General features: G+C 40.1%; 1 protein-coding gene across 5 annotated transcripts in view; it reads right to left on the bottom strand.

Moving 5' to 3' along the window:
• CNNM2 (cyclin and CBS domain divalent metal cation transport mediator 2) overlaps positions 1-22,599 on the bottom strand; it is a 156,489-nt gene extending 133,890 nt beyond the window's left edge. For 3 of the 5 annotated variants that reach the window (XM_087725765.1, XM_087725764.1, XM_087725766.1), the window contains exon 1: positions 20,794-22,581. In XM_087725765.1, the coding sequence (XP_087581891.1) occupies positions 20,794-22,447 (1,654 nt within the window). In that variant the 5' untranslated portion in view covers positions 22,448-22,581. Of the gene's footprint in view, positions 1-20,793 lie in introns of all 5 variants that reach the window. The other 2 variants (XM_087725768.1, XM_087725767.1) reach the window with 2 other exon arrangements.
• Between the last annotated feature and the right edge of the window lie 3,095 nt (positions 22,600-25,694).

Genomic DNA, 25,694 nt, shown 5'->3' with positions numbered 1-25,694 from the left:
ATGATGCTTATTCTATAGTCATTGATTGTGTAATACTAATTTTATACTAAAATACCATCCATCATGAGACTCAAGTTTGTTGTGACATACTGGAGTATGGGAGGTTGTATTCAAAATCCTAAGCATTTCAGATATGATCCTATTTATATGGCTGTGATCTGCTTGATTGCCTTGATCCTGTTTTTTTTTCATTTGTTTATCTATTTTGTGTCTTCAGGTCAGTGCTGAATTCTGGTGTCTGCCTAGACAAGTTCCTGCAGTTTTCTTGGTAAGATTTCAGCAGTGGTTTGCCATTGCTTTCTTCCTAGGGCTAATAAAGAGCGACTGACCCAAAGTCACACAGTTGGCTTTGTACCAAAGGTGGATTAAAACTAAAAGGTCTTGGTTACTGGCCTACTTCCTTTACCACCACACAAAACTGTCTATATTCCACAATGTCTGTTATTTTCATTTATATTTTTATTTATGAGAACAAGCACTATTCACACATTTGCTCATCATCTGTGCTCGATTGATGTCTGCTCATATGCTAGAAACTCCAAGACTACAAGTCAAACTCAACTTGAGGAAAAAATTTATCTTTCAAAAAAGTTACTATTCAAATTATTAGGCATGATTTTTCAACAAATATTTCCAGTCTCTTTCAATTCATTTCTTTTTTAATAATTTCTAATACATTTTTCTCACTTCATATCCAATTCTTTTTCACAGGTGTACATGTTCAACACTCATCCAAATTCTGTATAGATCAAGCAACATTATTGTCTCATAAATCTATCTTTTCAATTACATCTATAATGTAAACAACATTTATAGAACATTTTAAAAAGTCAAGGCTTCCAAAAAATCCAAATTACTATGTACTATAGAAAAAAATCTTGCCTATGTAGAACAATTGAAAAGAAAGATTAAATATTCAAAAGGGGGATTAAAAATAGCAACAGAAAACCATTGGTACTAATAAAACATCTCAAAACGTTAGAAGTATATTCACAGAACACCTAATATATTTCTGAAAATTTAAATGCCAAGTCTCCAGTTTAAAATGTTTAATTTATCAAATTTGTTGATGTCTGTCAAAGAAACATTAGAGCAACATGCAATATTTCAAAAGTAACATTGATTCTATGGGTGCAAAGTTTAAACCATGTGCATTATCTCCAACAACTTAAAGTACAGAAGGAAGGGCTAAGTAGAGAAAAAGACCCAGAAATACTTGTTTTGTCATTCTCGTTTTTTTCCATTGCCAGCAGATAGTTCAGTTGAAAATGTGAATTAAAATATTCTGAATAATTTAGTACAAATATTATATTGGCATATTGATGCAAGTGTTGTAAAAATGTGATGGTTTGTGATCACAGGTTTCAACCTGTTTCTCAATATCTAATAACACAAATACACCTTTCCCTTGATTCACATGGGAACAAACAATACAGTGAGAAACATCCCTGAAGACATTGCAAGGAATTACAAACCACTGGACAAGAAGATCAAGATAGAGGAAAACCCAGAAGTGTCGCGGCAAGAACGGCTGGGGAAATAGCAAGCTCCAGCAAGCTCTGCAAAAACCCAGCCGGCAAACCGTCGTCGAAAGATCCTTTGTGGATCGGAATTGTCCTGAAGGGACGGAGAATAAGGAGAGGCATTTTGGGTGACTGCGGGGAGCAAGGCAAGCTCCCCAGCAGGTCGGAAACTACGCTCTCCAAAGATCAACGGCAGAGGTGGTGGCAGGGGTGGGTTGGAACGTACCGGTTGGAAGGGGCCCGGCGTCTTCCACATAGACGCACGCAGCGCACGCACACACACACACAGTGCACGCATGCATCTTACCGCTTCCGCGAGCCTCTGCAACACTCCAGCTGCTCAGCGGAGTGTCGCGCAGGCGCTGTATGAGCCGTGCGTGGAAGCGCTGAAGACTTGTAATTCGCTGCCCCACTTCGAATGGTATGATTGTTGTGCTTTTAACTACGTATGGTTTTTATGTTTTTGTTATTCTGTTTGTATTTCCCCTCCCTTTTTGAGTTGTGAGCCGCCCTGAGTCCCTTCAGGGAAAAGGGTGGCATACAAATAAAATTAAACCTAAACCTAAACTTAAAAGACCGGTAAGGAGTGGGTGGACCCTCCAGAGCACCATATCAGAACAGTATCTGGTGCTCCGGGCAGGCTCCGGTACGCCCATACCGGGGCATACCACCCGCAACCCACCACTGGGTATTGGCCATGTTCAAATGACTGCTCTGGAGCCAAGGCAACCGGAATAAGACTTGTGCACGAGCGGAGTAACAAATGGAGTGTTGGGACCAGAGGAAGACTGGCCTATGTAAGAATAAAATAACTTAATTCTGGTGCTTAAAAAAATTTCCGGAGCTAAACTAGTGGCTAAAAGTTACTTGGAACATGGAGGGAGGAAAGAAAGGGAGGAAAAAGCTATCGGCTGATTAAATACCAAGCCCCAGGAGAAGTTGATCAATAAAACTGGAATTGGAGAAATTCAAAATAACAAAAGAAAATTTTGGATAATTTGTTCATGGATTCTGAGCTTTTGATTCGATTCTTGATAATTTTCAATAAATTATTGATTTGACTGCATAAAGGAACAGTAAAAGCTACCTGCTGGAAAGAAGAAGCATAACAACATTCTGAAACAAAGCTGTTGAAGAAGGTTGTGCTCCTTTTCTACTATTTGACTTGATCTTGTCTACGGCCAAAGAAGAAAATAAAGGATTTTTGAAGTGGATTGGACTATTTTGGGACCTGATATTAAAGAGTGGAAACAAGAAGAGGGATTGAATTAATTATGAAGAATAATATAAAAACCCTTTTCATCCCTACAAGTGTTATCTTTTTTCCTCAATTTCAGGTCCCTTGTCAGAGACAAAGAAGTTTGAGACAGCTCTCTCCAGACAGAGCTCTGATATTGTTCTTGAGAGCTGTTTAAGCCACTTTCCAAGCTTAACAGTCACAGCCCTGAGTGCTCCTATAACCACTGGGACCACTTTGCCCTTTGGTTTCCACATCCCCTCTAATTCCTCTTCAGGCCCTGGTACTTCTTCAGCTTCTGATACTCCTTCTTCCTGATGTTGCAATCACTCAGCAACGCTACATCTATCACCACTGCTGATTTTTGGTCCTCGTCTAATCCCACAATGTGTGGCCTAGAACCTGCCTGTCAGCCTGGATCTGGAAGTCTCACAGGATTTCTGTTATTCTTCAGGAACATCTGTGGAATCTCCCACATGGAATTGGGAAGGTCTAGATGGGAAAGTCTACAGATAGTCTAGGCCTTGGATCAGCAACCCATTGCTCTGGAGCCACATATGGCTCTTTCATCCCTCTGCTGCGGCTCCGTCGCCAATTGGCACCACAATTTTGAGAGGAGCTTCCGGTTGTGGGGGAAGCAGGGTACACCAGGAGGAGACTCTATGGCAAGGTGTGGGTTATCTGGTCAGCTCCACAATTGATAGGGCTTTTGGCTAGGATAGGTAGAACAGCAGTTCTCAACCTGTGGGTCACGACCCCTTTGGGGGTAGAATGACTCTTTCACAGGGGTTGCCTAAGACCATTGGAAAATACATATTTTCGATGGTCGTAGGGACTGAGACACCGCTAAGAGAACCCTCGTCTCAACCCCAGGTAGTAACTGAGGCATTGGCACTATCGCAGGCCTTCCTCTGCATCCCTCGGTTGCCTGCCAAGAACAACCCCCAGCTTACGGAGAGACTCAGCTTTCAAGACTCCTCCAAACCGAGAAATCAGGTCTGGCTCCTAGAACAGCTTTTCTCACAACCCTCCAGCCCTCCCCCCAGCCCCACCTTGCCTCCGCCCTTCAGGCCCACATGGAGAGATTTCTGGGTCCATGCCAGCTCTGTATCTCCTCCGCCATCGCTGTCTCCTTGGGCGCGGCCAAAGGTTTGCTGCCAGACACCGGCCTCCCTGCTCCGATTCTCAGCCTCTTGCTTGTGGGAAAGCTGCCGGAGCTGTGGGCGCAGTTGCCACTGTTGATGGGAAGGAGGAGGTGCAGCCCTGAGGAAGGAGCTGGAAGTGGGAGACAGATCCCACGTTTGGGGCTCAGTGCAGCGCGAACGCTCTGAGCTCTGTGCTGCCACTGCACGCCGCATAGGGGATCCTGCCAAGGAAATGGGATGGAAAGAAATTTGGCATCGGTGCTCCTGAAGGGAAGCTAGAAGGGGAAATTCTTGCACTATGGAGGCGTTGTTGTCCCAGGAAGTATTATTTGGAGTGGGAAGCAAAGCAGGGAACATGGCTCGTCATGTTTGGTGGGAGCAGAACTTGGGGAGCAGAACTGCCTCTTGGGAGCCTGCTTGGGGTGCTCCTCCCTCCAGCTGGAAAGGGCAGAAGAGCAGAGCCAGGAAGAAGGAAATTTTGTGCATTTATTTCAAAGTAAATGGTAGCAAATGGATTTGATTTTTACCTTGCCTTTCCTGCTGATCAACTTAAGGGGATGTAGATGCCTAACACTCCAATTTCTTCCTTTTCCCCCACCCCAATGATTCCATGAGGTGGGTCTGGCCCAAAGCTCCCCAGGTTCCTAAGGAGGCTTCAACCCACAACCACTGGTTTCTAGCTAGACCTCAGCCACCATGGGTCTCTGGCCTGCTGCCAGTCTGGTCATGTTGGCAGCAGCTCAGCAGGACAAGCAAGTACCAGAGGACCCTGCCGTGGGTCCAAACTGCAACAGATTGGTCCAAAAGACGACCTCGCAAGGTGCATTCAAGGGTATCTGATGGGGGATGTGACTTCCTCGCCTGGCTCCCCTTCTGGCCCAAAGGCTCCTTCCCACCGTTTCTCTTTTCTCAATGTCTATTGATTGATTATATATTGCATGCAAAGTCTTGTCTTGCCATGGCACTTCCTCTGCTTGAGCCTCCTCCCATGTCTGCTGCTGACAGAGGCTGGGCACACACACACACACGCACACAACCAAGATCCCTTGCTGTGTGCTGCATCTGGCTCCTTCTCTCCAGGAAAGGCTTTCTAGTCCAGTCCACCCAATCCAGGAGGCAGAGAGCAAGGGGGCACTTCCTCTGGTGTGGGGAGTCCAGTGGGAAGGGTGGTTCCTCGTCTTGGCATGTCCCACTGCTGTGTCAGTCCTTGCTTGGAAAGAGATCAGACACCTGGCACTGTGTGTGCTTCTTCTTCCTCTGAGGCTCAGGCCTGTTCCTGGCAGGGCTAAGGGGGGGGGGTTCAATTTCTCTCCCTTACTGATATGCTGGGTGTGCTAGTGAGTGAGACAGATGGCAGGGCCAGGAATGGAAACTGGTGTCCTTAGCCTCCACCACAAATTCTTGGCATCCTCTATGGCACAAGTCCATAGCTGGCATGCACAGGGCCGACTTAACAGCATTATGGGCCCTCTGGGCAAAGAAGTGTTCTTTGACCCCTATGACAACTACCCACAGGAATAAAAATGTAAATGATAAATATTTCACAATATATAATTACATATTGTTTTTGTGATTAATCACTATGCTTAATTATGTTCAATTTGTAATAATGAAAATACATCCTTCATATTAGATATTTACATTATGATTCATAACAGTAGAAAAATTACAGTTATGAAGTAGCAACGAAAATAATTTTATGGTTGGGGGTCATCACAACATGAGGAACTGTATTAAAGGGTCACGGGCATTGGGAAGGTTGAGAACCACTGAGCTAGAGGAAAAAGGACGCCATGCTAGGAAGAGACTCTATGGTGGGGAAACCGGACTTCTGGTCAGCTCCAGAATTGAACAGGGAGTAGAATTGAATGGGGAGGCGTGCTCAGTGCTCAGTGAACTGGTAGTAAACCGGTTAGGAACTCACCCTCACTACCACTGCCTGTCTAATGCCTGTTCTTGTGCTGTTATGATCAGTACATCAATGCTGTATTTCAATCCAGTCCTTTCCAGGCACTGGTAGGATTTCTCAATGTCTCTTGATTGATTATATATTGCATGCAAAGTCTTGTCTTGCCATGGCACTTCCTCTGCTTGATCCTCCTCCCATGTCTGCTGCTGCTGCCTCAGACAGAGGCTGGACAGCACAATGGTTAGAGTACCACCCTATGACAAGGGAATCCAGGGTTTGAATACCAGCTGATATCTATCTTAGCAGTAGGAGTCAATGATCACCTAATCCCCTAATGCTTCTCCTGCCAACCTTGAAAATGAGAATGATGCTGACTTGGACATGACCTGGATTAACAAAGTCAGATGTTAAGCAACCAGGACAATCTGATAAGTGGGCTGCTGTAACATACCATACATGAATAAGACAAGAGAACCTAGAATTAATGTAATGCAAACAATAAAAATAACAGTGAAAATATGGTATGATCAGATCAGCAGATGATTCTCCTAAACAACTGTGTCTAGTAAATCTCATCAACAAAGAAGTAAATGCTCCAACACTATAAGTTTTTAAGAAGAGATTGGATAATCATTTGTCTGAATGATAAGGCTCCAAAAACCAGCACTTAAGCCACCTCCCAAACCTTCTGAAAACCTGGGGTCAATAACAGTTTCTCCCTGTTTGATCTTAATATTGGGAGGGTAATGCTTGGAAATGGAACAGACAATGCTGAAAATATGTGGGCCATTATATTTTAGACCAATTGTAGTTTCCAAATAATCTTCAAGGGCAGCCTCAAGTACAATGCTTTACAGTTATCTAACTAAGAGTTGATAAAGGGCATGAAACTGTGGGATACAACTGATACATCAGGTAGAATTCAATTGAGGCATTTGTGCTCATAGCTTCCAACTGCTACTTCATCAGGAGCTGAAGTTATAAGTTTCCTGTCTGATGGGTAATAGGTCCTGTCAAAGCACACTTTTCACAACAGAGAACCATGATATAACAACAGCAACTCAATTACCAGGATTCACTCTTATTCTCTTCTCTTCTTTCTTCTCTCAACTCAGGCAACGTCCAGGCATGAGGAAAGGACATAGACAGCCTCTCCCTCAGAGCTTATCAAAAAAAGTAGGGGAGAGACGGACAGGCCCTACAGTATCCCACACAGAAGCTATCAATCTCTCTTCACCAATGACCACAAATTGGAACCAACTTCTGAGGAGGAAGTGGAATCACAGTAAATCAATTCTTCTGATCTCCAACCTCTGTACACAGTCCAATAAGATACCACAGTCAATGCTATCAAGGGCTACTGAGAGGTCCAACAAGATTAGAAGGGTGTATTATCTCATCTGGGCCTTGATAAAGGTCATCTAGGGATTGACCAATGGTTCCACCACAAAACCACGAAGCCCTTATCCGCGCCGACATAAGTGCGGAGGCAAATCCGTGCCGTCCGAAGCGCTAAGAAAAAAACGACCCTACCGCGATGACATAGCCGTGGAGGGCAAATCCGCGCCTAGCACCCTAAACCTAACCCTAACCCTAACCCTAAACCTAGGGGCTCGCAAGCGGGGCGGCGATGCACGGCGGAGGCAGGCCGCCCTCTTCTTCCTCAACAACATCTCCTTGGACGGGCGGCGGCCGCCGCCGGGCAAGCCCGCTTCGCCGGCCCCGGGAAAGCCTCAGCTGCCGCCGCTGCCGCATCCTCCGCCACCGCCGGCGCCTCCCCCAGAGGAAGAGACAGGGCGGGCGGCGTCAGTGGCCCCGCTCGGCCCCCCCATGGGCTTCCTGCTGCCCCCTGCGGCTGAGCTGGACCCTTCCTGCGGGCTGCTGCTGCTGGGCAGCCCACTTTGCCCCGTCTGGACCCTTCCCGGAGCAGCTTTGCCCCGTCTGGACCCTTCCCAGAGCAGCTGGAGGAGGAGGGCTACCTTTGGAGGTACAGAGGCAAAGAACGAAGCATGTAGAACGCCCTTCTGTCGCTGCGCTGTTGTCGCGGCGGTGATGACGTGCAGTGATGACGTCGCGGCTTTAGCAACACGGTTTAATCACCGCTATTTTGACGAGCGCGCTTTTGTCGTGCCACGGTGACCAATGGTATCTCTATTCCAAATCCAAGCCTGAATCCTGACTAAAACGAGTCCAGATAATTTTTTTCCTCTAGGGTACTGTTAAGCTGTTCCACCATCACCAGCCCAATAACTTATAAACAAAGGGGAGACTGGAGACCAGCTGATGTTCTCCGCTACCAATGACTCCTTTCCAGGAAGTATTCACCACAACTTCTTTCAAGGTCACCAGAAACCGTCTCTCTTATAATGAAGCATTGATAATTTTCTAGTAGATCACTCTATCTGCTTCTGGAACATGTCAGGATAAACTGAACCTTATAAGAATTGGGAAAACTATGTTGGTAATGTGCCTTACAAACTTCATTCATAACTCCTTAAGTCTGAATCCTGTCAGAGAGGGAGAAGAGAGTATGGAAAATAGTGTGATGCTGAAAATCAGAAATGTACCTAGGAGTGATATGCAGGATGTGGGGTAGTTCAATAATGGTTAAACAAATACAAAGAGAAATAAGTTATACAATTCAAGGATTCATGTGTTTGTAAATATTACACAGATTATAGGGAATATATAGAAAATAATGCATTGCTTGGCAAGAACTACTATGGAATAAAAAAAATCATGCCAAATGAACCTAATCTTTTTATTATTTTCAACATGTAAAAGTATATTATGTGAAAGGGGTCAGAATTCTGTCATTCAGTACAATAACTCTACAAAAACTGATCTGAACAGAAACAAATTTGATGTGGCAGAAGACATCAAGAAAAGAAAGATTAGGTTTGAAAATGGGCCAGATCAAGCCAGGGGGCAGAGAGAAAATAAAACCCTAAAAAATTTCCAAAGTGCTACCCTAAGGCAGAAACAATCCAGCAGCAGTTTTAGAATGTTGACAACTCCTGCATTCTGTGATTCCCTTCCTCCTCTCACCCAGACACGTGATCAATAGCAAAACTATTATTACATGATTGAAAGGAATTTCAGATGGACAAGTGTTTTTTGATAGAATGACCAGTTTAGTTGACCATAAAATGCAGTAGGTATATCATATCTTGCTTCAGCAAAGCATCCAGTGGTCTCCCATGAGATTCTAGAAGAAGACAACATGACAGAAAAGTATTATTGAGAATCAGAAATATCTTGACATGCTAGAATAATGAGTATGCTCATTGATATAGAGCCCTAAGAAAAATGAAAAGTATGATAATGGGGTACAAAAGAAATAGTAGGGGACAGTGTATACATAAAGGATCTTGGTTGCCTTGATGGATCATAAACTGAACATGAGCCAATGGTGTACAGTGTAAAAACTACTGGAGGTCATAGCCATAGCTCGTTACCCTTATAGTATCAATATATTTTGACAGAACTATTCAAGGTTACCTATTCATTTCAGGGAAAGAGAAGAGTAAAGATAATCCAGCAAATTACTATGACTTGTCTGTGGGTTTCTTGCTTACATTCCCCTTAGGCTTGACTACACTTGGATAGGGTCTGACAAGATGACTAGAGCAACATCCTATGGAATGATCTGGCATCAATTTCAGCTTGTTTAGACCAAGGAAAGGAAGGAAAGTCACCGTGATAGGAGCTCTCCGCCCTATTAGCTCAATCTATGCCCCATCTAGTACATATGTGGAGGTTGGTATTAATCCTCCATTGAGGAAAGGAGTAGTGCCAAACATCTTGAATGAGGTAATGAAGCCATTCCTTTTAGAAACCATCTTTTGACTCAGCCACGTTGGATAATTGTCAACCAATCTTCAATGTTGTCTTCTTAGGAAAGATTCTTATAGTAGTAAGGAATTCAGCTACAGAAAATTTCAGATTTAACATTTTCTGTATCCTCTGGATTCAGGCTTGAGCACAAGACAGAAATAGCACCATTTGCCTTAATGCAGAGCTTTTATTGGGACCTGGAAGGAATGCACTTCCCCTGGTCCTTTAAATCCCCCTTGGAGTCTTCAATACCATGGACTATGCTGTCCTTATTAGTATTTATTGAATGTATTGTATATGTCACCCAACTTCTATAGATAAAAAGTTAAAAATGGGTGAGGGACCCAAACAATAGACAGAAATGAAAAGTAAAGAGAGGAAGGGTGGCAAAAAAGATGGTAACAAAAGAAATAACCTACACGGTCCTTCATACATTCTTACCAATAGACTGAGTGAAAAGTCAGATCTTCAAAGGGACTTTGAAACATCAGCAAAGTAGAGACTGTCTAGATTCACAGGCACTGGTACAGAGAAGGCACACTTCTTGAGGTCTTGATAAATGTCATTATTTAATTGAAAGAACTGAAATATACCAACCCTGCTAGATTAAATCAACCAGGCAGATACTATGCAAGACAGATATCACCTCAAGTAACCAGGCACTATGCCATGTAGGACTTTATATATAAAGCTAGTGCTTTGAATTGTACTCAGAAGAAAACTGACAACCAGTGCATCTCATTAAGTAGGGGCATTACATGGGCTTACCAAGACATGCTCATCATTACTCATGTTGTTACGTTTTGGACTAGTTGAAGCTTCCAAGTGGTTTTCAACGGCAGACCCTTATAAGGCATATTGCAGTAGTCATAAGGTGATGAGTCACTGTCTGAAGGACCCTACTCCCCCAATCTAAGGATACAACTAGTACACCAGATGAAGCCAAGAGCTGGAATCCAGGTAATGCCCTGTGTACTATAGTTGAATGAGGAAGTGCAATGTCATCCAAGGTCAGAGATGGAAAATCTCTAGATCTTACGGAGTGCCTACAAGGTTGGAGCCTGAATCTATGTTTCACAATACTTGGAGCCTGGATCTATGTTTCAAAATACTTCTGCTTTATACTAAATAGGCAATTCCAGCTAATATGGATGAACAGAAATTGCATTAGTGGCTAATCCAATGTGAGTTTCTACATGGCTCGTTTCTGTCATCCAAGCAATTTAATTTCTATGTATAGCTGCTAAACAGCTTATCTAGCAGTATAGAATGCAGTATTCTTGCTATATTATATATCACTGGTGATACTATATATACGTGATGCCCTTGAAGGTCTGGCCTGGTGCCTGGATGCAGTAAGGGCTTTGATAGATCAAAATTAGATTAAATCTCTGCAACATGGAGGTACAGTTTGCTGATAATAAAACTTGCTTAATTCCAGCCCCAATCTTGGCTCTGAATTGTGTCACATTTCCCCTTAAGCAGCAAGTTTGCAATTTAGGTACCCTCCCAGGTTATTGATTTATGCTGGAGTGACAGTTGAAAACTATGGTCATGGGGACTTTTACCCAGCTCTAGTTGGGGTGTCCATTGTGGCCCTTTTGGGACTTGGCAAAAGCACCCTCATGACCGTACAGTTAAAACTACTGTAATAGGTTTCACATGGGGCTGCATTTACACACATTTGATGCTTCTGTTACTCTCAAATGCCTAAATATAATGTTCCTGAAGAACTGCTCAGAAGAATGGGATGGGAAGGAGTTCATGGAGGGTCAGGAAAGATATATGCACATCTGCAATGAAGTTAGAGTCTCCTATCTTGCAAGACCCTGGAATTCTGTAAATGGGTCTTCGTCTAACAGCAAAACTGTTCACACAGCAATTCAGGAGGGAAAATAAAGCTATTGAAGCTAGGAAGATATCCTATAAATAATGGCTGGCATTAATCAAAGGCTATATAATATCCATCCCTGCTAGGCATTAAACTTTATTTTCCAACTGAGTATCCAAGCAATAATATTTTACCATCTGAAGTTATCTTGAATTTTTAGGGTACACATAATTTTACCATGTATTTGAGAAGTACACATTCCTATCCTAGACTCTTAACATTCATTTTATTATTACTATTTTTTATCTTTTAATTCTTAAGAAATAACTTCTATTTCATTTTTTTTCTATTTCTGTGACAAGGCTGTTCTATTCCCTCCTCCCATTTTTTTTGTTTAAACTTGCATTTAAAGTTATCTATGTTGCCAATCTCAGAGCAATCACTTGAACTTTCCTAGAAAAGCCTAAGATAATCATATCTCTCCATGCATTTTGCCTCCGTAGGCAAAAGAGACCATACAAATATGTGACATTATTATTCTTTAGCTTTGTAAAAATTATGAAAACAGTTTCGATTTGCAGACAGATATTTTGGTTGGGATCCAAAATTTGATTATTTTTAATGATACTTTGATAGTTTGTCCTTAACAACAAAAATGTTCAACAATATGGTATTTCATACAAAAATAATAGTCTGCGACATTTCTGGTCTGCCAAGCTTGTGTAACACCATTATAAACAAAAACATGAGAAGGATGCACATGAGAGATTATATTCCTATTTGAATGGGTAGCAAGTGTTTCTGCCTAAAACATAAGAATGTCCAAGCATATCTCATTACTACAGCAAGTCAATAAAATGTAGATCTAAAAAAATTAGTACTAGGTGTGAACTAACAACTTGTCTCCTGCTGACTTTGACAAAAGGAAGATACAGGTAAATCTATTACGGTACCGCCGTAATTAAATATGTCTAATGGATGAATTTCTTAAACAAACTAATTAAAGTATAACAATCACAAAATGAGTGAAGACCTTGCTAAAAATGAAATATCCTAAATGAACCAGTATCATAGCAGAGAGTATTACTCAATCTCTGCAACTTTAAGATATGTGGACTTCAATTCCTACGCTGGCTGTGGAATTCAGGGAATTGAAGTCCACACATCTTAAAATTGCTGAGGTTGAGAAAAACTACCTTAGAGTAAATGGACATTTATTGAATGTATATAATAAAAATACTTTTCTTTACATTATTTATTGTACACATTCATACTCTGGGAGATAATGTATAATATGTAGCTAATCACTCAATTCAAATTTCTGTCAGGTTTAGATCACACTTTGACACTAAAAGTTTATCTTTTTTCAAAATTTAAAAATACTCCAGATTTGAACAAATGAAAGTATTCTCAAAGCTTCAATTTAATATCCGAATAGAGATCAGTATAAGACATTTATTTTATTTTATTTTATTTATTTATTTCCTCCCTATTTTTAAACCACCCATCTCTCTCAGAGAGGGGCTCTTTATTATACTTTATTCAAAACACAATCTTGCCATTTTGGTGTTATTTGAGCATAGAAGAATTTTAAAGAACAATGAATGTGTTTTTTTTTTTCTGTTACAACAGTCATTTCTCAGCTGCTATTGGCTTAGACTGCATGATGTCATAGAAATGAATAATGTGTTAGGAACAGGCAGTAGACATTGTGGATTTTGATGCTGTTTTTGCAACTATAAAAGACTACATTAAAAAAAAAACCTCAAATAAACACAACTGCTTTATTAAAAAGCTGAAGATTTTTCTCTAAACTGAATTAGTAAAACCTATTCATACCATTCTCCATCTCTTCAGAAGGTAAAAACTCCCACCAAATACATCTAAACTGGATGACCTTGGCAACAGACAGGCTGAAGTAGCCAGCTGATCTGGGGTCATTAGACATGTGCTGGTAGTTGCAGTTCATTAGAGTTTAGTATTTACGCTACTGTTTGTAGCTGGCAGGCTGCAAATTATGACCCTTGTCAAATCAGTGTGTGAGTGCCAGGTCACGCACACTAGACATGGCATGGTTCATAGCACTGCATTCTCCAGTGTCAATGATTAGTTTTATGAGCTCAATTATTGGAACCAGGGAAGCCTAAAAAAAATTAAAAAATGAGATGTGGACCGGGAATCAAAACACTAGCTAACAATACTCCTGTAGTACTGTTGTTATCTTATACGTAAATGAACCAAACATTTCAGAGTCTCAATTTAAGTTTACATTACACAATTCCCGCAATAATTCCATTCTAACAGAAGGATCTCATTCCAGATAAGAATTACAATTTAATTCCATTTATTTCACTATTTTGCTAATATTCTTTATTAAATATTTAGCCTGCATTCTTTTGTATATACTCAGATTTATTGTATATTTAAACTTCTGACAATGTAAGCCTCCTTCAGTCCTTAGTCATTATGTAATTGCATAGGGTTATATGAGTGTGTTAGAAGAGAAAATGATGGTCACGTGTTTGAATATTAAAAAAACCCTTTATGTTCAAAACCCACCAATACATTCACCAGATATAGCTGGCCAAATTCTTATTTCCTGTTATCCTCATAATAGACTAGAGATAACCTAAGACTGAAAAGTAGTAGTAATTTAATTAAAACCAACCAAAAGGAAACAGAACATATCTGAGTTTGTGAACCTACAAACCTCAAAATGTTGGTGAACTGTAATTTAGAATATCATTCATGATTTCATACCCCAGCTAGAATACTAGTTCAGCTAATCTAGAAAAGCACAAATATCTCTCTCTACCACCATTACTACCCAACTCCATATATACAGATAGCACGGATTAATTCAGTAGGAAAAAGTGTTGGATTTTTCTTTAATCTGCATTTGGTTTATACTTAAAATATTCACTATATAATATTAAACTTCAAATGTTATTGTCTCTGCAAATTGTTTAAAACTGCTTCTCTGACCATCAATACATTCATTAAAGACTACAGGTAGCTCTCGACTTACAACAGTTCATTTAATGATTGTTTGAAGTTATAACTGAACTGAAAAAAAGGGACATGACTGTTTTTCACACTAGCAATCATTGTAACACCCAATGGTCACGTAATCAAAATTCAGATGCTTGGCAACTGATTCATATGAAAGTTACAGTATCCTGGGGTCATGTAATCAGCTTTTCCGACCTTCTGACAAACGAAGTCAATAGGGAAGCCAGATTCACTTAACAGCCGTGTTATTAACTTAACAACTGCAATGATTCACATAACAACTGTGGCAAGAAAGGTCGTAAAATGGGGAAAAATCATTTAACTATCTCAGCAACAGAAATTATGAGTTCAATTATGGTCACAAATTGAGGATTCCCTGTATTTTCTCAATTTAAAAAAAAAGCTGAAATCTGATTTCTAAGGCTTAGTATTATTTAACAAGAACACTATTGATTCAAAAGACTGTTTATTTTTATATTATTATTCAATAATACTAAGACTTTGAAATTTGTGATGATTTATCCATATTATTCCATATTATATTCCATATTATACTCCATATTATATTCCATATTATACTCCATATTATATTCCATATTATTTCTACATTGTACCAATATATTTTCTTACAAAAAACAGAACAACTACAACTTTCTTGCATTTTCATTTTCGTTTCCCAGTTTAGCCTACATTTGTAAGATTTTGGTGTGGTCTCTCATCAAACTACTTTTTCTGGGATCATTCAGTCAGCTTCAGTGCTACCATCTGACACCATCATGTTTTACCAACAAAACAGCATTTGTCAGATATTCAGTTCAAGAATGGTTTGACCTAGGCTTGTTTTCAGCTGAATGCTTTCACATACAAAATTTGCCCTAGTTACAGTAGATAAGCATATTTGCATACTAGGAAGAAGCCACTAAAACACTTAATTGCTATCAACTGAACGTGTTTCCTTATACCCACTGTAGTTTAATTCCAGTGTTTCCTTTTCAAACTATTTTTAAAATTTAAAGTTTTAAAGTATGTTGTGTTCTAAAACCCTGAATAGAATTCAAAGAAAATTGCAAGGTATCCATGTAGCTTACTAGAACACTGGAGCAGTATTATGTGGGTGCTCTTTTCAAAACAAGTTATTAATCCAAACTCAGCAAACTTGTAGTGTAATATAGTAGCAAACAAAAAGATAAAACAAGAACAAGAAGCAAATCTCAAAGTCTCTAGGTCTACAACTACAACAGATAAGGAAGAATTCAGTGTTATAAAAGGCTCTGGGAAAGTTTCTATACAGAGTGGTCTGCACTATGTGTACTAGCTTTACAGTTTTAAATACAAGGAATTTCAAGCTAAATTTTTGTGGTAAACTAAGAAATAGAAGGATTGGGATTTAGAATCATACATGCTGAGAACAGCCAGTTTAAAAAAAAAAGACAAGAAAAAATGCCAATGGTTTTAGTGAAAGCTCATTGCTCAAGCAAAAACAGGATCATTAAAATCACTTGTCCACTGGAAGGAAGGCAAGTGAAAAATTGCCCATAAATTTATTTTCAAATCAGATTTTTAACAATACTTGCCCCTGGTTTAAAGGCAAATCACACAACTTGGGGGTTGATTATAGTTTTACACTATAATTGGAGTGGATAACTCCACTCTGTGGTCCACAGAATCCTATGGTGGCAAGAGGATCTAATGGGCTTCTGTGAAAGACTAAAGTAAAAAAAAAAAGTTACCATAATTTGAATGCAGCAAATGTTGCATTGCTTAGAGCTTTGAGTTTTGATCAAGAGTATCAAAGTTCCAAATCCCACATTTGGAAAATCCCATTATAAATTCTAACAACTGAACAATACAGTGCCATATTTACTTCAAAGAACTGTTTTCCCATCCATAAATAATTTATTTTCAAAAGATTATGGATAACAAAAGTAATTTTCTTTGTCCCATTTTTCTTTAATGAGGAAAATCTGGACGAAGTTCTATTTAATATGCTAACAGTTCTTGCTTTTTCAGCAAAACATCACAAAGTAAAAATCAAAATTGGCTTATTTGTAATTGGCTTATTTTGTCAGAACAAAGACTATTTTGAATCTCTACTACAATACTAAGTAGAAATTGATAGTAGCCTTTTCACCTTCTGATACTCCAAACCTTGCACACAAAAAATCCCCAAATTTAAGAGCTTTGGATGCAAATTGAAGCAAACATATTAACACTCCCTTAACATCATCAAGAATGTAGAGTGAGGAAAGAAACAGAAACTACTTATTTACATTCACCATAATATGATACTTAATGAAACACTTTATCAATGCAGGAGTACTTATTGAAACTAATAATGGTCACCCAATCACTCAAGATGAATATACACAAATGAATCCTGTACTATAATTATTACTGAAATTTTCATCTGATTGTATTACATTCATATCCTAATTCATATTAAATTTTAATCATATTCACATCAGATATTCCTTAAACTTTAACCTACATCACCAGTCTCTCAACAACATGCATCCACTTCTATCATTAGATGACAAGTAGAACAGGACCAACCCAAATTCTGTTCATAAAACCAAATATCAGGTTTTTTAAAAAGACCACTGTATTTACTTCTTAGCATATTATGTGAATTTACTTATTGTGATTTATTTAATAAACATGTTTAATCAATGACAGGCATAATGGGAGAATCCAGTGTGTATTTCTATTATTGGGAATAATAAGAAGTGTCTGGCATTATGCGCAATGCAGGACTCTGTTGATTAATTTGTAAGCTGCTGGTGTCTTATCTTCAGATGTCTTGCATCTTTAAAAAAAGGACTTTAGCCCACACATTCAAAACCTCCAATATTGGAGGAAGGAGGTGTCAAAGCATTGAACTAATTATATTAAGATTAATTAGTAGGACTGCTCTGGTGTTCTGCTTATATATGGGTAGGTTGATTTCAAGTTGAGGAAAATATAGAGGTCAACTTGTTTTTATACTAGTGTTAATAATGTTACAGTATTTTGCAGAATCAATCACATAAATAGGAACTTGCAAAGACTGTTTTACACAGAGATTTGTGAGAACAAAAGGCATAAGAAATTATTATAAAATAACAAAGACAGCACAAAGTATGTTAATGTACAACACAATTTGAATATTAATCTAGAAGAATTTTTTCCATTTAAGGAAAATAACTTTTCTATTTCAGTATGACAGCAAGATAATGTTTTAATCCATTCCACACAATGCTACAATAGCTTACTAAATTTAGGGATCTCTCATTTTGAAAATAAATCCAACTCTACCAGCATCTTTTCAGAATATATAAGTCTCTGAAAAAAGAATATTATATATTATGTATTAATATAAAAGGGCAATATATATATATAAATTATAAATACAAATAATGAATTTGACATATCTAAACAGAATTGTATACATTAATCTTTAGCTAAACTTGTTATTGTCCAGAAGAAAAATTTGCAACCAGAGTATCTTCATTTTAATCATAATATATTTTACTAATACCACTGAACAATCTAAGTATATTGACTGAGAAATAATTCTTCTATGCTTAATAATCTTACCCTCTAACAAATGGATTACAGTTTAAGGGAATGAGTAGAAGGACCGAAAAACAAAAGTGTTATTTTACAGGTATTTGTTACTTTCTTAGTAAATCTATCCTGCCCCCTCATTTTAGCTTCTATAGTGTATGTGTGTGTGTGTGTGTGTGTATGTGCCAATGTGTGTTTGTGTGTGTTTTTTTTTTTACATATATACATGCACTAATCTATTTATTTTGTATAAATTAAAACCAAAGTTTTGTAAGATGGGTGGCTATATAAACTTAAATTGTAAATATAATTATAAATTCAACAATATTGCTTTTGTGGTATTCGATAATCTTAAACTATTACTAAAATGGGCATATAGTACTATTTGCTACAGTTTCGTGATTAGATTGCAATACAATCTCACTAAATTCACTTTTCATAAATTATAAAGTCCAATAAACAAGGCTGGTTCTTATTCTAGAATATACCAAGTGGTTATGGAAGATACATAATAGATTACCAAAACATTTTATCCACCAAAACATATTCATTTGAAAAATGAAAAGAAAAATAAAACTAGAGTGAATATAAAACTGAAAGGTGGGTAACTTTTAGATGGAAAAAGTTAAAGGTAAGGTTTTCAGACTGGCACTATTTGAAATCTAACTAGCAGTTTAAACTGCCTACAAATTGCCAACTGTGCAAAAGTTCAGCAAACAGAGGTTAGGGTTAGGGTTTGAAAGAGCTGAGGTGACACAGTGGTTAGAGTGCAGTACTGCAGGCTACTTCAGCAGACTGCTAGCTGCAGTTTGACAGTTCAAATCTCACCAGGCTCAAGTTTGACTCAGCCTTCCATCCTTTCGAGGTTGGTAAAATAAGGACCCAGATTGTTGGAGGCAATAGGATGACTCTATAAACCGCTTAGAGAGGGCTGTAAAAAGTACTATGAAGCAGTATATAAGTCTAAGTGATATTGCTACAGAGTAAGTACCACTTTAAGAAAAAGTTAACACCAGCAGTAACCTGTTTATCCAAATACTGAACAAATGCTAATCTCAAGCTGATGTTGAATCCAACTATCTTCAAATATATTTTCCCTGCAAGAATTTGATCACAATTATCTTTAGATTGATAGCCTACTCTAAACATTCAGAGTGCTTGACCCATAGAAATGCACAGAAACTAAGCAACAGTATACCTTTCACTATGGTTCCCAACTTAATTGATCTCAAAGTCCAGCCAAACAAGTAGATTTTAGAATGGTTCTAAATGATTCTTAGTACTGGCAGTTTGCAGCTGAAAAGAAATTCATAACAAGAGAACCAATAAAATGTGCTCTTGCTCACCAAGCTGGAGAAAAAGATAGTATCATTCAGAAGATGTCATCAGTGATTTCTAGTTAATGTAACAAGATATAAGAGAATATGTAATGAAATTCATATAAATCACACAGACCAAACTACTTTTTAACAGTGTTCGTGATTGCAGAGCAGACCAGCTTCCTCTTCCAAAAATCAAGTGCACTGCATAACTAAGTCAGATGATTTGGACACCTGAGGAAGAAAATATCCCTGGCAGTAAAAAGGCACCAATAATAAATTAAATAAATAATAGTTTACAATGTTTTTGTGACAATCAGAATCAGATACTTAAGTAAATGTCTCTCTTTACAGCTAGAGACAATCATGTCCGCAGAGTGTTGGTATGCTAGGCTAGCTGTGGAAAATACTAACAATGTTTTAAACAGAGGTTTTGGGATGTTAAAAACAAACTCAATGACAATTTAATGCCAATGTATGTTAGTTGATATAAATTACTGAAAGATATCTCACAAAATGTGTAGAAAAAAACCTACCTAAAATATTAACATAGCATAAAAGTTATAATATTGGATGACTTATTTGGCTTTAACTTTCATGTACAGTATAGATACATTGAGGATTCATAATCACAATTCCGAATCATGTTTATGTGCACAATGAGAAAAAAGCCAACATTAACCAACATTATTATTGACCTAAAATTTTAACTCAATCTGTATCTAAGCATTTACCATGTAAGAGCTCTGTATCATACACATCTACCAAATGTTTTACTATATAAAACAGAGGCTGTATTATTGCAACTAGTGAATAGTTAACAAATAGTTGTTAAAGGAAACAAAAATTGCTATTCAAGGAAAGATAACCTGAGATATAAAACTAGTTGCCAATAATAATCAATTCAAGTCTAAGATAAACATCAGATAAGTAAAAGTTCATATATGGCATGATGCACATACCAGGCATACATTTCTATTGAAAGAGAATGCTTGTTATTTATTACTTTAACCTATACATTCAGATACAATCTGGGCCCATAAATTCCTCTTGTTTCTTGAGATATTAGCAGTCATAGGTGCACATAAGACAGATGATGAGTCCAGGTTGGAGTTACAATTCAACATAATATCTGAATAATCATTGGACAGTGAAAAACCTAAACTGATCCTTAAACTACATTCAATAACATACATATGAATAGAAATGATGGGAGCTGTAGATTAAAGTTTATGAATACAAGGAAAATATGTGAAGGCAAAAGAATCAGTTTACTATTCTGAGCTATACCATATAAACACCAAATGTTAAGCACAGAATTTAATATCCCCAGAACTCCATCTTTCATTGTAATAATCAAGTACCTTCCATACTCCTGAAGCTCCTTTTCACATTTTCCTTCCCCACTCCCTTCACCAGCCACCATCATCCCACCTTTTTTGAATTCCTCAAGCATGGCATCAAGCTTGGTGTCATTGAAGACAAAGTGCAGTGGGTGGTTATAGAAACGTGTGATGGTCTTGAGTGGAGTGCAATCATCAGGATCCACAAAAGCTAAGTCTTTGACAAAAAGAAGGTCCACAATATTAGAGCGGTCTCCTTCAAAAACCGGGATACGTGTATATCCACTCTCCATGATTTCAGACATAGTGTTGAAATCAAGTACAGCTTCAGCAGTAATCATGAAGCAATCCCGGAGAGGAGTCATTACATCCTCCACAGTTTTGGTGCGCAATTCCAGCGCTCCTTGAATTATATTCAATTCTTCTTTGACCAAATCATTGTAAGGATCAGTGACTCTTAACATTTCAAGTAGCTTCTCACGGTTATAGACAGTACCAATCTCTTGCCCTAAAACACAGTCCAGCAGTTTGCTGACTGGATAAGAGGCTGGAAAGGTCATCATCATAAAGAACTTCGTAAGGAAGATGGTGTTGGCACCCACAGCCAGACCATGCCGGGAACAAATAGCCTGTGGCACAATCTCACCAAAAATGACAATACCAATGGTGGATACTACCACCGCCACCAGTCCAGAACCTGCAATGTCATCGAGCAGGATGGTAAGAGTAGTATTGACCAATACATTACCCAAGAGCAAAGAACAGAGCAAGTAGTTGCCCTGGCGGCGCACAGGCTCAATGCGCTTAGCATAGTTTTTTTCTTTTTCTGTTCCACAATTCTGCACAATACGCAACTCCATAGGATCAAGAGCCATAAGTCCCAGGTTGAGACCACTGAACATGCCAGAAAGACACAACAGGAGGGAGATGAAGATCACCTGAAGCCAGAAGGGTAACAAGAATTTCTTCTCCTCACCTACAATCATCTTGGTGTCCTCACCATCGTGATAGATCCAGGTGGTCTCAGTCCAGGGCCCTCCATCGGGACCAATAATGCCAGCTCCAACACCGGGGCTCCCGGCCACACTCCCCGCCCCTCCTAAGATCGCAGGGGAAGACACCGAGGTACACAGGTAGTACGACTTGCTTTTTTCCGTTTTGCGCAACGGCTTAATATCGATCTCGATGATCCCCGAGGTACGGCGGTTGAGGGTGATATGCGGGAGGATGATGATGTCCGACGTCCGGATGCCGCAACGCTGCGGGGCCGACGACATGGAGCCCACGGGGACCGGACCGTCCTCTTGTTCAGCTGGCGGCCGCCTGCCTTCCCCATCCCTCCACCGTTCATGCTCGGTGAATGCGATGCGGGACCAGGTCTCGTTATTGATATTCTGCCCGTAGACCCGCAGTTTGACACGAGTTCTCTCGCTCACCCGGAGCACTCCCTTTTCCATAAAGGACACGTCGTCCGTGTCCTCCAGCCGTAACCCTATTATCACCGTTTCCTCAGAATCAGATGCCCCGGGCAACAAGGAGGAGGAGGAGGAGGAGGAGGAGGAAGAGGAAGAGGAAGAGGCGGCGGCGGCGCGAGCGGGCTGTTCTCCCAGGCACCGGCTGAGGAGAATTCCTAGCAGCAGAGGCAACAGCAGTGGCGACCGTGGTAGCATCCGCGTCTCCCTTTCGCCGCCTCCCGCCGGCCCTGCCATGAGCCTGGGAGCGACCGCGGGGAGCGGCGCGGCCATATTCCAAGAGATAAAGGTCAGTGGTAACGCGGCCACAGTAAACTGAGCGACCTCATTGTGCCAGCGCTTAACGAAGAGAGCCAGTAGCGAAGTCCTCGGCGGATGACAAGCGACTGCCGGGCCTGTGCCAGGAGCTGCTCCAACCCCTACCCCGAAGGGGACGGGGAGGGGGAGAGAGACGCGCGCGTGCGCATCAACCAATGAGGTGAAGGCAAGCGAGGCAGCGGAGGGTGCAGATAAAGAACAATCGTCCAATCGGATGGCTCATGAATACAGGGTGGGGACAAGGGCTAGCCGGCCGGTAGGTCAGCCTTCCACTTTTTTCCGTGGTTGGGGGCGGGTGAGGAGAGAAGTGCCTGCGCTACATATTGAAGCCGGGGGAGGTTGTTGTTTTTTCACTCCCTTATCCAGCGAGACCGGCAATTCGATTCATTCGAATCGGTTTGTTCTGGGCTTCTTCCCAGAATCCACGAGTTTTACCGAACCGATGTTAACCCTGCCTATATTGTTGATCATTACCTCGCAATACAGCTCGGAGGGAGTAGGGGGGGGGGGGCATTTCTCTCGGCCTTCTTTCCTGTTAAAAGAGCGCGTGATGCTTGTGTATATCTTAGCCTTAACAAGGAGTCAGCGAAACGCCAATCGGAAGGGAGGACGACGGAGATTGGTCAGAGGATCAGCCAATGGGGCGGAGAGTTTTCTTCCGGAACCGGGCCTCTTAAGCGTTCTTTAACCGCGAAGCGAACTCTGCTTGAAGATAAACTCTGCCTATGGGCGCCTTATTGCTCGCCGCTACGCTACATTTGTGCCTGCAACCGCCTTCTCTTTGTTTTCCATCCGAATTTTCCCGACGGCGTTTTGCTCGTGAGAAATACTTTATTGCGGCTCTTCGTTCCTTCAGTTCTTTTCTCCTTTTTTCCAGCAGAAAGGTATGCCAGCCACGAGTTGTGCTGCCCGACAGTCAAATACCCAATACTTAAAACAACCCAATACCTAAAAACCTAAAACCTGAGTTACGAAGCTTGCCAATTGACCTGTCCTTTAGCTTTAACTGTAGGACAGTTCAAAGGCAGCGACTAGTGGATTCCCGGGGTTTCCCTTCATTTACTACCCAGATTCAAGTTTCCAGCTCATAAGGTGCTCCGTGCCAGAAAACTAGAGCTATTTCTGTCCCCAAAGAGCCGATTTGTTATTGATCTTCTGTCCCCAAAAAGGCAAGGTATCAGGCAGAGGTGTATGATTAGCACACTGAGAGTGTCCCCCCTGCCTGGTTATTTGTGGTCCCATCTCCTGTCACAATAAACTGTCAGATGTTGGATAGTGTTTTCCAGAATTCAGGAGCCTGGTAGGCCCATGTTCATCAGTGACTATTCAAATGACAGCTCTAGTGACACTTCATAGACAAGATTATGAGGAGCATGCGGGAGGGTGGGTCATTCTCGAATCCTACTCCACACTCTTGGGCTGAGCTGTGATCTGTCACCTAGACGAGAAGGACAAACTGGCAGAGTTCAAAAATCAATTTTACCCCAACTCCCAATTGCTGAAAATAAGTAACTGCCACAAAGGAATGGAAATCAGTGTCTTGTGTTCTACATATAGATATATTTCATGGAATACACAAAATGACTCTCTTGTAACTACCCCAAAGTAATAAAACCAGAAAGTACCCCCATATGCAGAAGAATTAAAAGCATGCAATGCCTTCATTTTGGATAGAACTAGAAAAGTATAGCTGATATAACATGACACTTACTAGTTTAAATCAACTATTTATGCAAACATCACTAGTTTTTTTTTTAAAAAAAAACAGGACTACCACTGTTTCAAAATGCATGAAAAGGATATGTCCACTGCAGCTGAGAGCAGATCCTAGCCATAACTTTGTCATTGCCAACATAGTGAATCACTGTATTTTTTTTCTGCAAAAATTGCATTGGAAGAAGAGGAAAGACACTACTTTAATCCTAGGACAACTGTCTCCAAATATAAACTGAGGCCTCTTTCATGAAGCCATGTCCTCCAAAACTGTTTGTCTTTATGTCACAGAAGGACAGCAGGATTCACCTTAAGCTGAATATGGTATAAATTAAAGCACCAACCATAGTTTATAAATCAAATAGCATTCATAAAATACCGCAAGGGAAAACCAAACCATACATTATTACTTATTGCTGCATGATAAACTCGTATTTTGAGATATGGACTCCAATGGATTTCAGAGGGAGTTGCAGATTATAATTGAAGGTCAGCTGCGTAGTCCTGCTGAGACCCAAATCACTGTCTGCAATAGGAGGATAACAGAGATTTTAAGGATTGTACCCAAGCCATCTTTCCTGACTCATGGATCTATACCCCGTGGTAGATGGAAGAATTGAGACAGATTAAGTATATCAAGGGACATCTCAAGCACTACTGGCAGAAGATGAAGAAAACCTTGACTGAACACAGATATTAAGACCCACCTCATAACTATTCATGTGGCAAACCAGAATTTCTCTGCAGAAATTGCATCTGCAAATTACTTAGCAACCCTCTATAAGATGACCTGGTTCCTCTGGGTAAAGGTAACTTGAATGTTTATCTGCAGGGGCACCCTGAGGAACTGCTGATTTTCTAGAAGATAAAGCCACCTGGATTCATTTCCTGTTAGATATTAGTGTGGACACAGGTCCAGGGAAATGCCTATGGCTTTGTATAGTTATCTGGCAATGATTTCACCAGTTGCTCCTGAGGAAGTGGTAGGATTCTAGGGAATGTGAGCTCAGCCATCTGTTTTAGACTCACATTCTCCAGGCTGGTAAAAGTCTCCTGGCAAGTGATGTATGGGCGATTAATGTAACTTTAGATAAGGGGGTGATGCCCCAGCCCTTTTAAGGAGGCTGTAGTTCAGCCCTTCTTAAGAAGCCATTGCTTGATCCCATGCTAATGGACAATTTTTGTCCTATCTCTAATCTTCCCTTTCTGGGGAAGGTTGTGGGGAAGGTTGTTGAGAAGGTGGTCATGCTGCAGCTTCAGAAGATCCTTGATGAAACAGATTATCTGGACTCCTTTCAGTCAGCATTCAAGCCTGGTTACAGGTCAAAAATTGTATTGGTTATGCTTTTTGTTGATCTCTGATGGGAACAGGATGTAGGTAGTGTGTCCACCATTGTTTTACTTGACCTCTCCATGGCCTTTGTTATCATTGATAATGGAATCCTGGAATGATCCCAGAACTGGGAGTTGGGGGCACTGTGTTGTCCTG

Source organism: Thamnophis sirtalis, unplaced genomic scaffold (genome assembly GCF_051295495.1).
Source record: "Thamnophis sirtalis isolate CommonGarterSnake01/CBP01778 unplaced genomic scaffold, rThaSir2_p1.2 scaffold_11, whole genome shotgun sequence".
Taxonomy (NCBI): domain Eukaryota; kingdom Metazoa; phylum Chordata; class Lepidosauria; order Squamata; family Natricidae; genus Thamnophis; species Thamnophis sirtalis.
The sequence above is the reverse complement of the archived record's forward strand: the minus strand, read 5'-3'. Positions and strand labels throughout refer to the sequence as shown.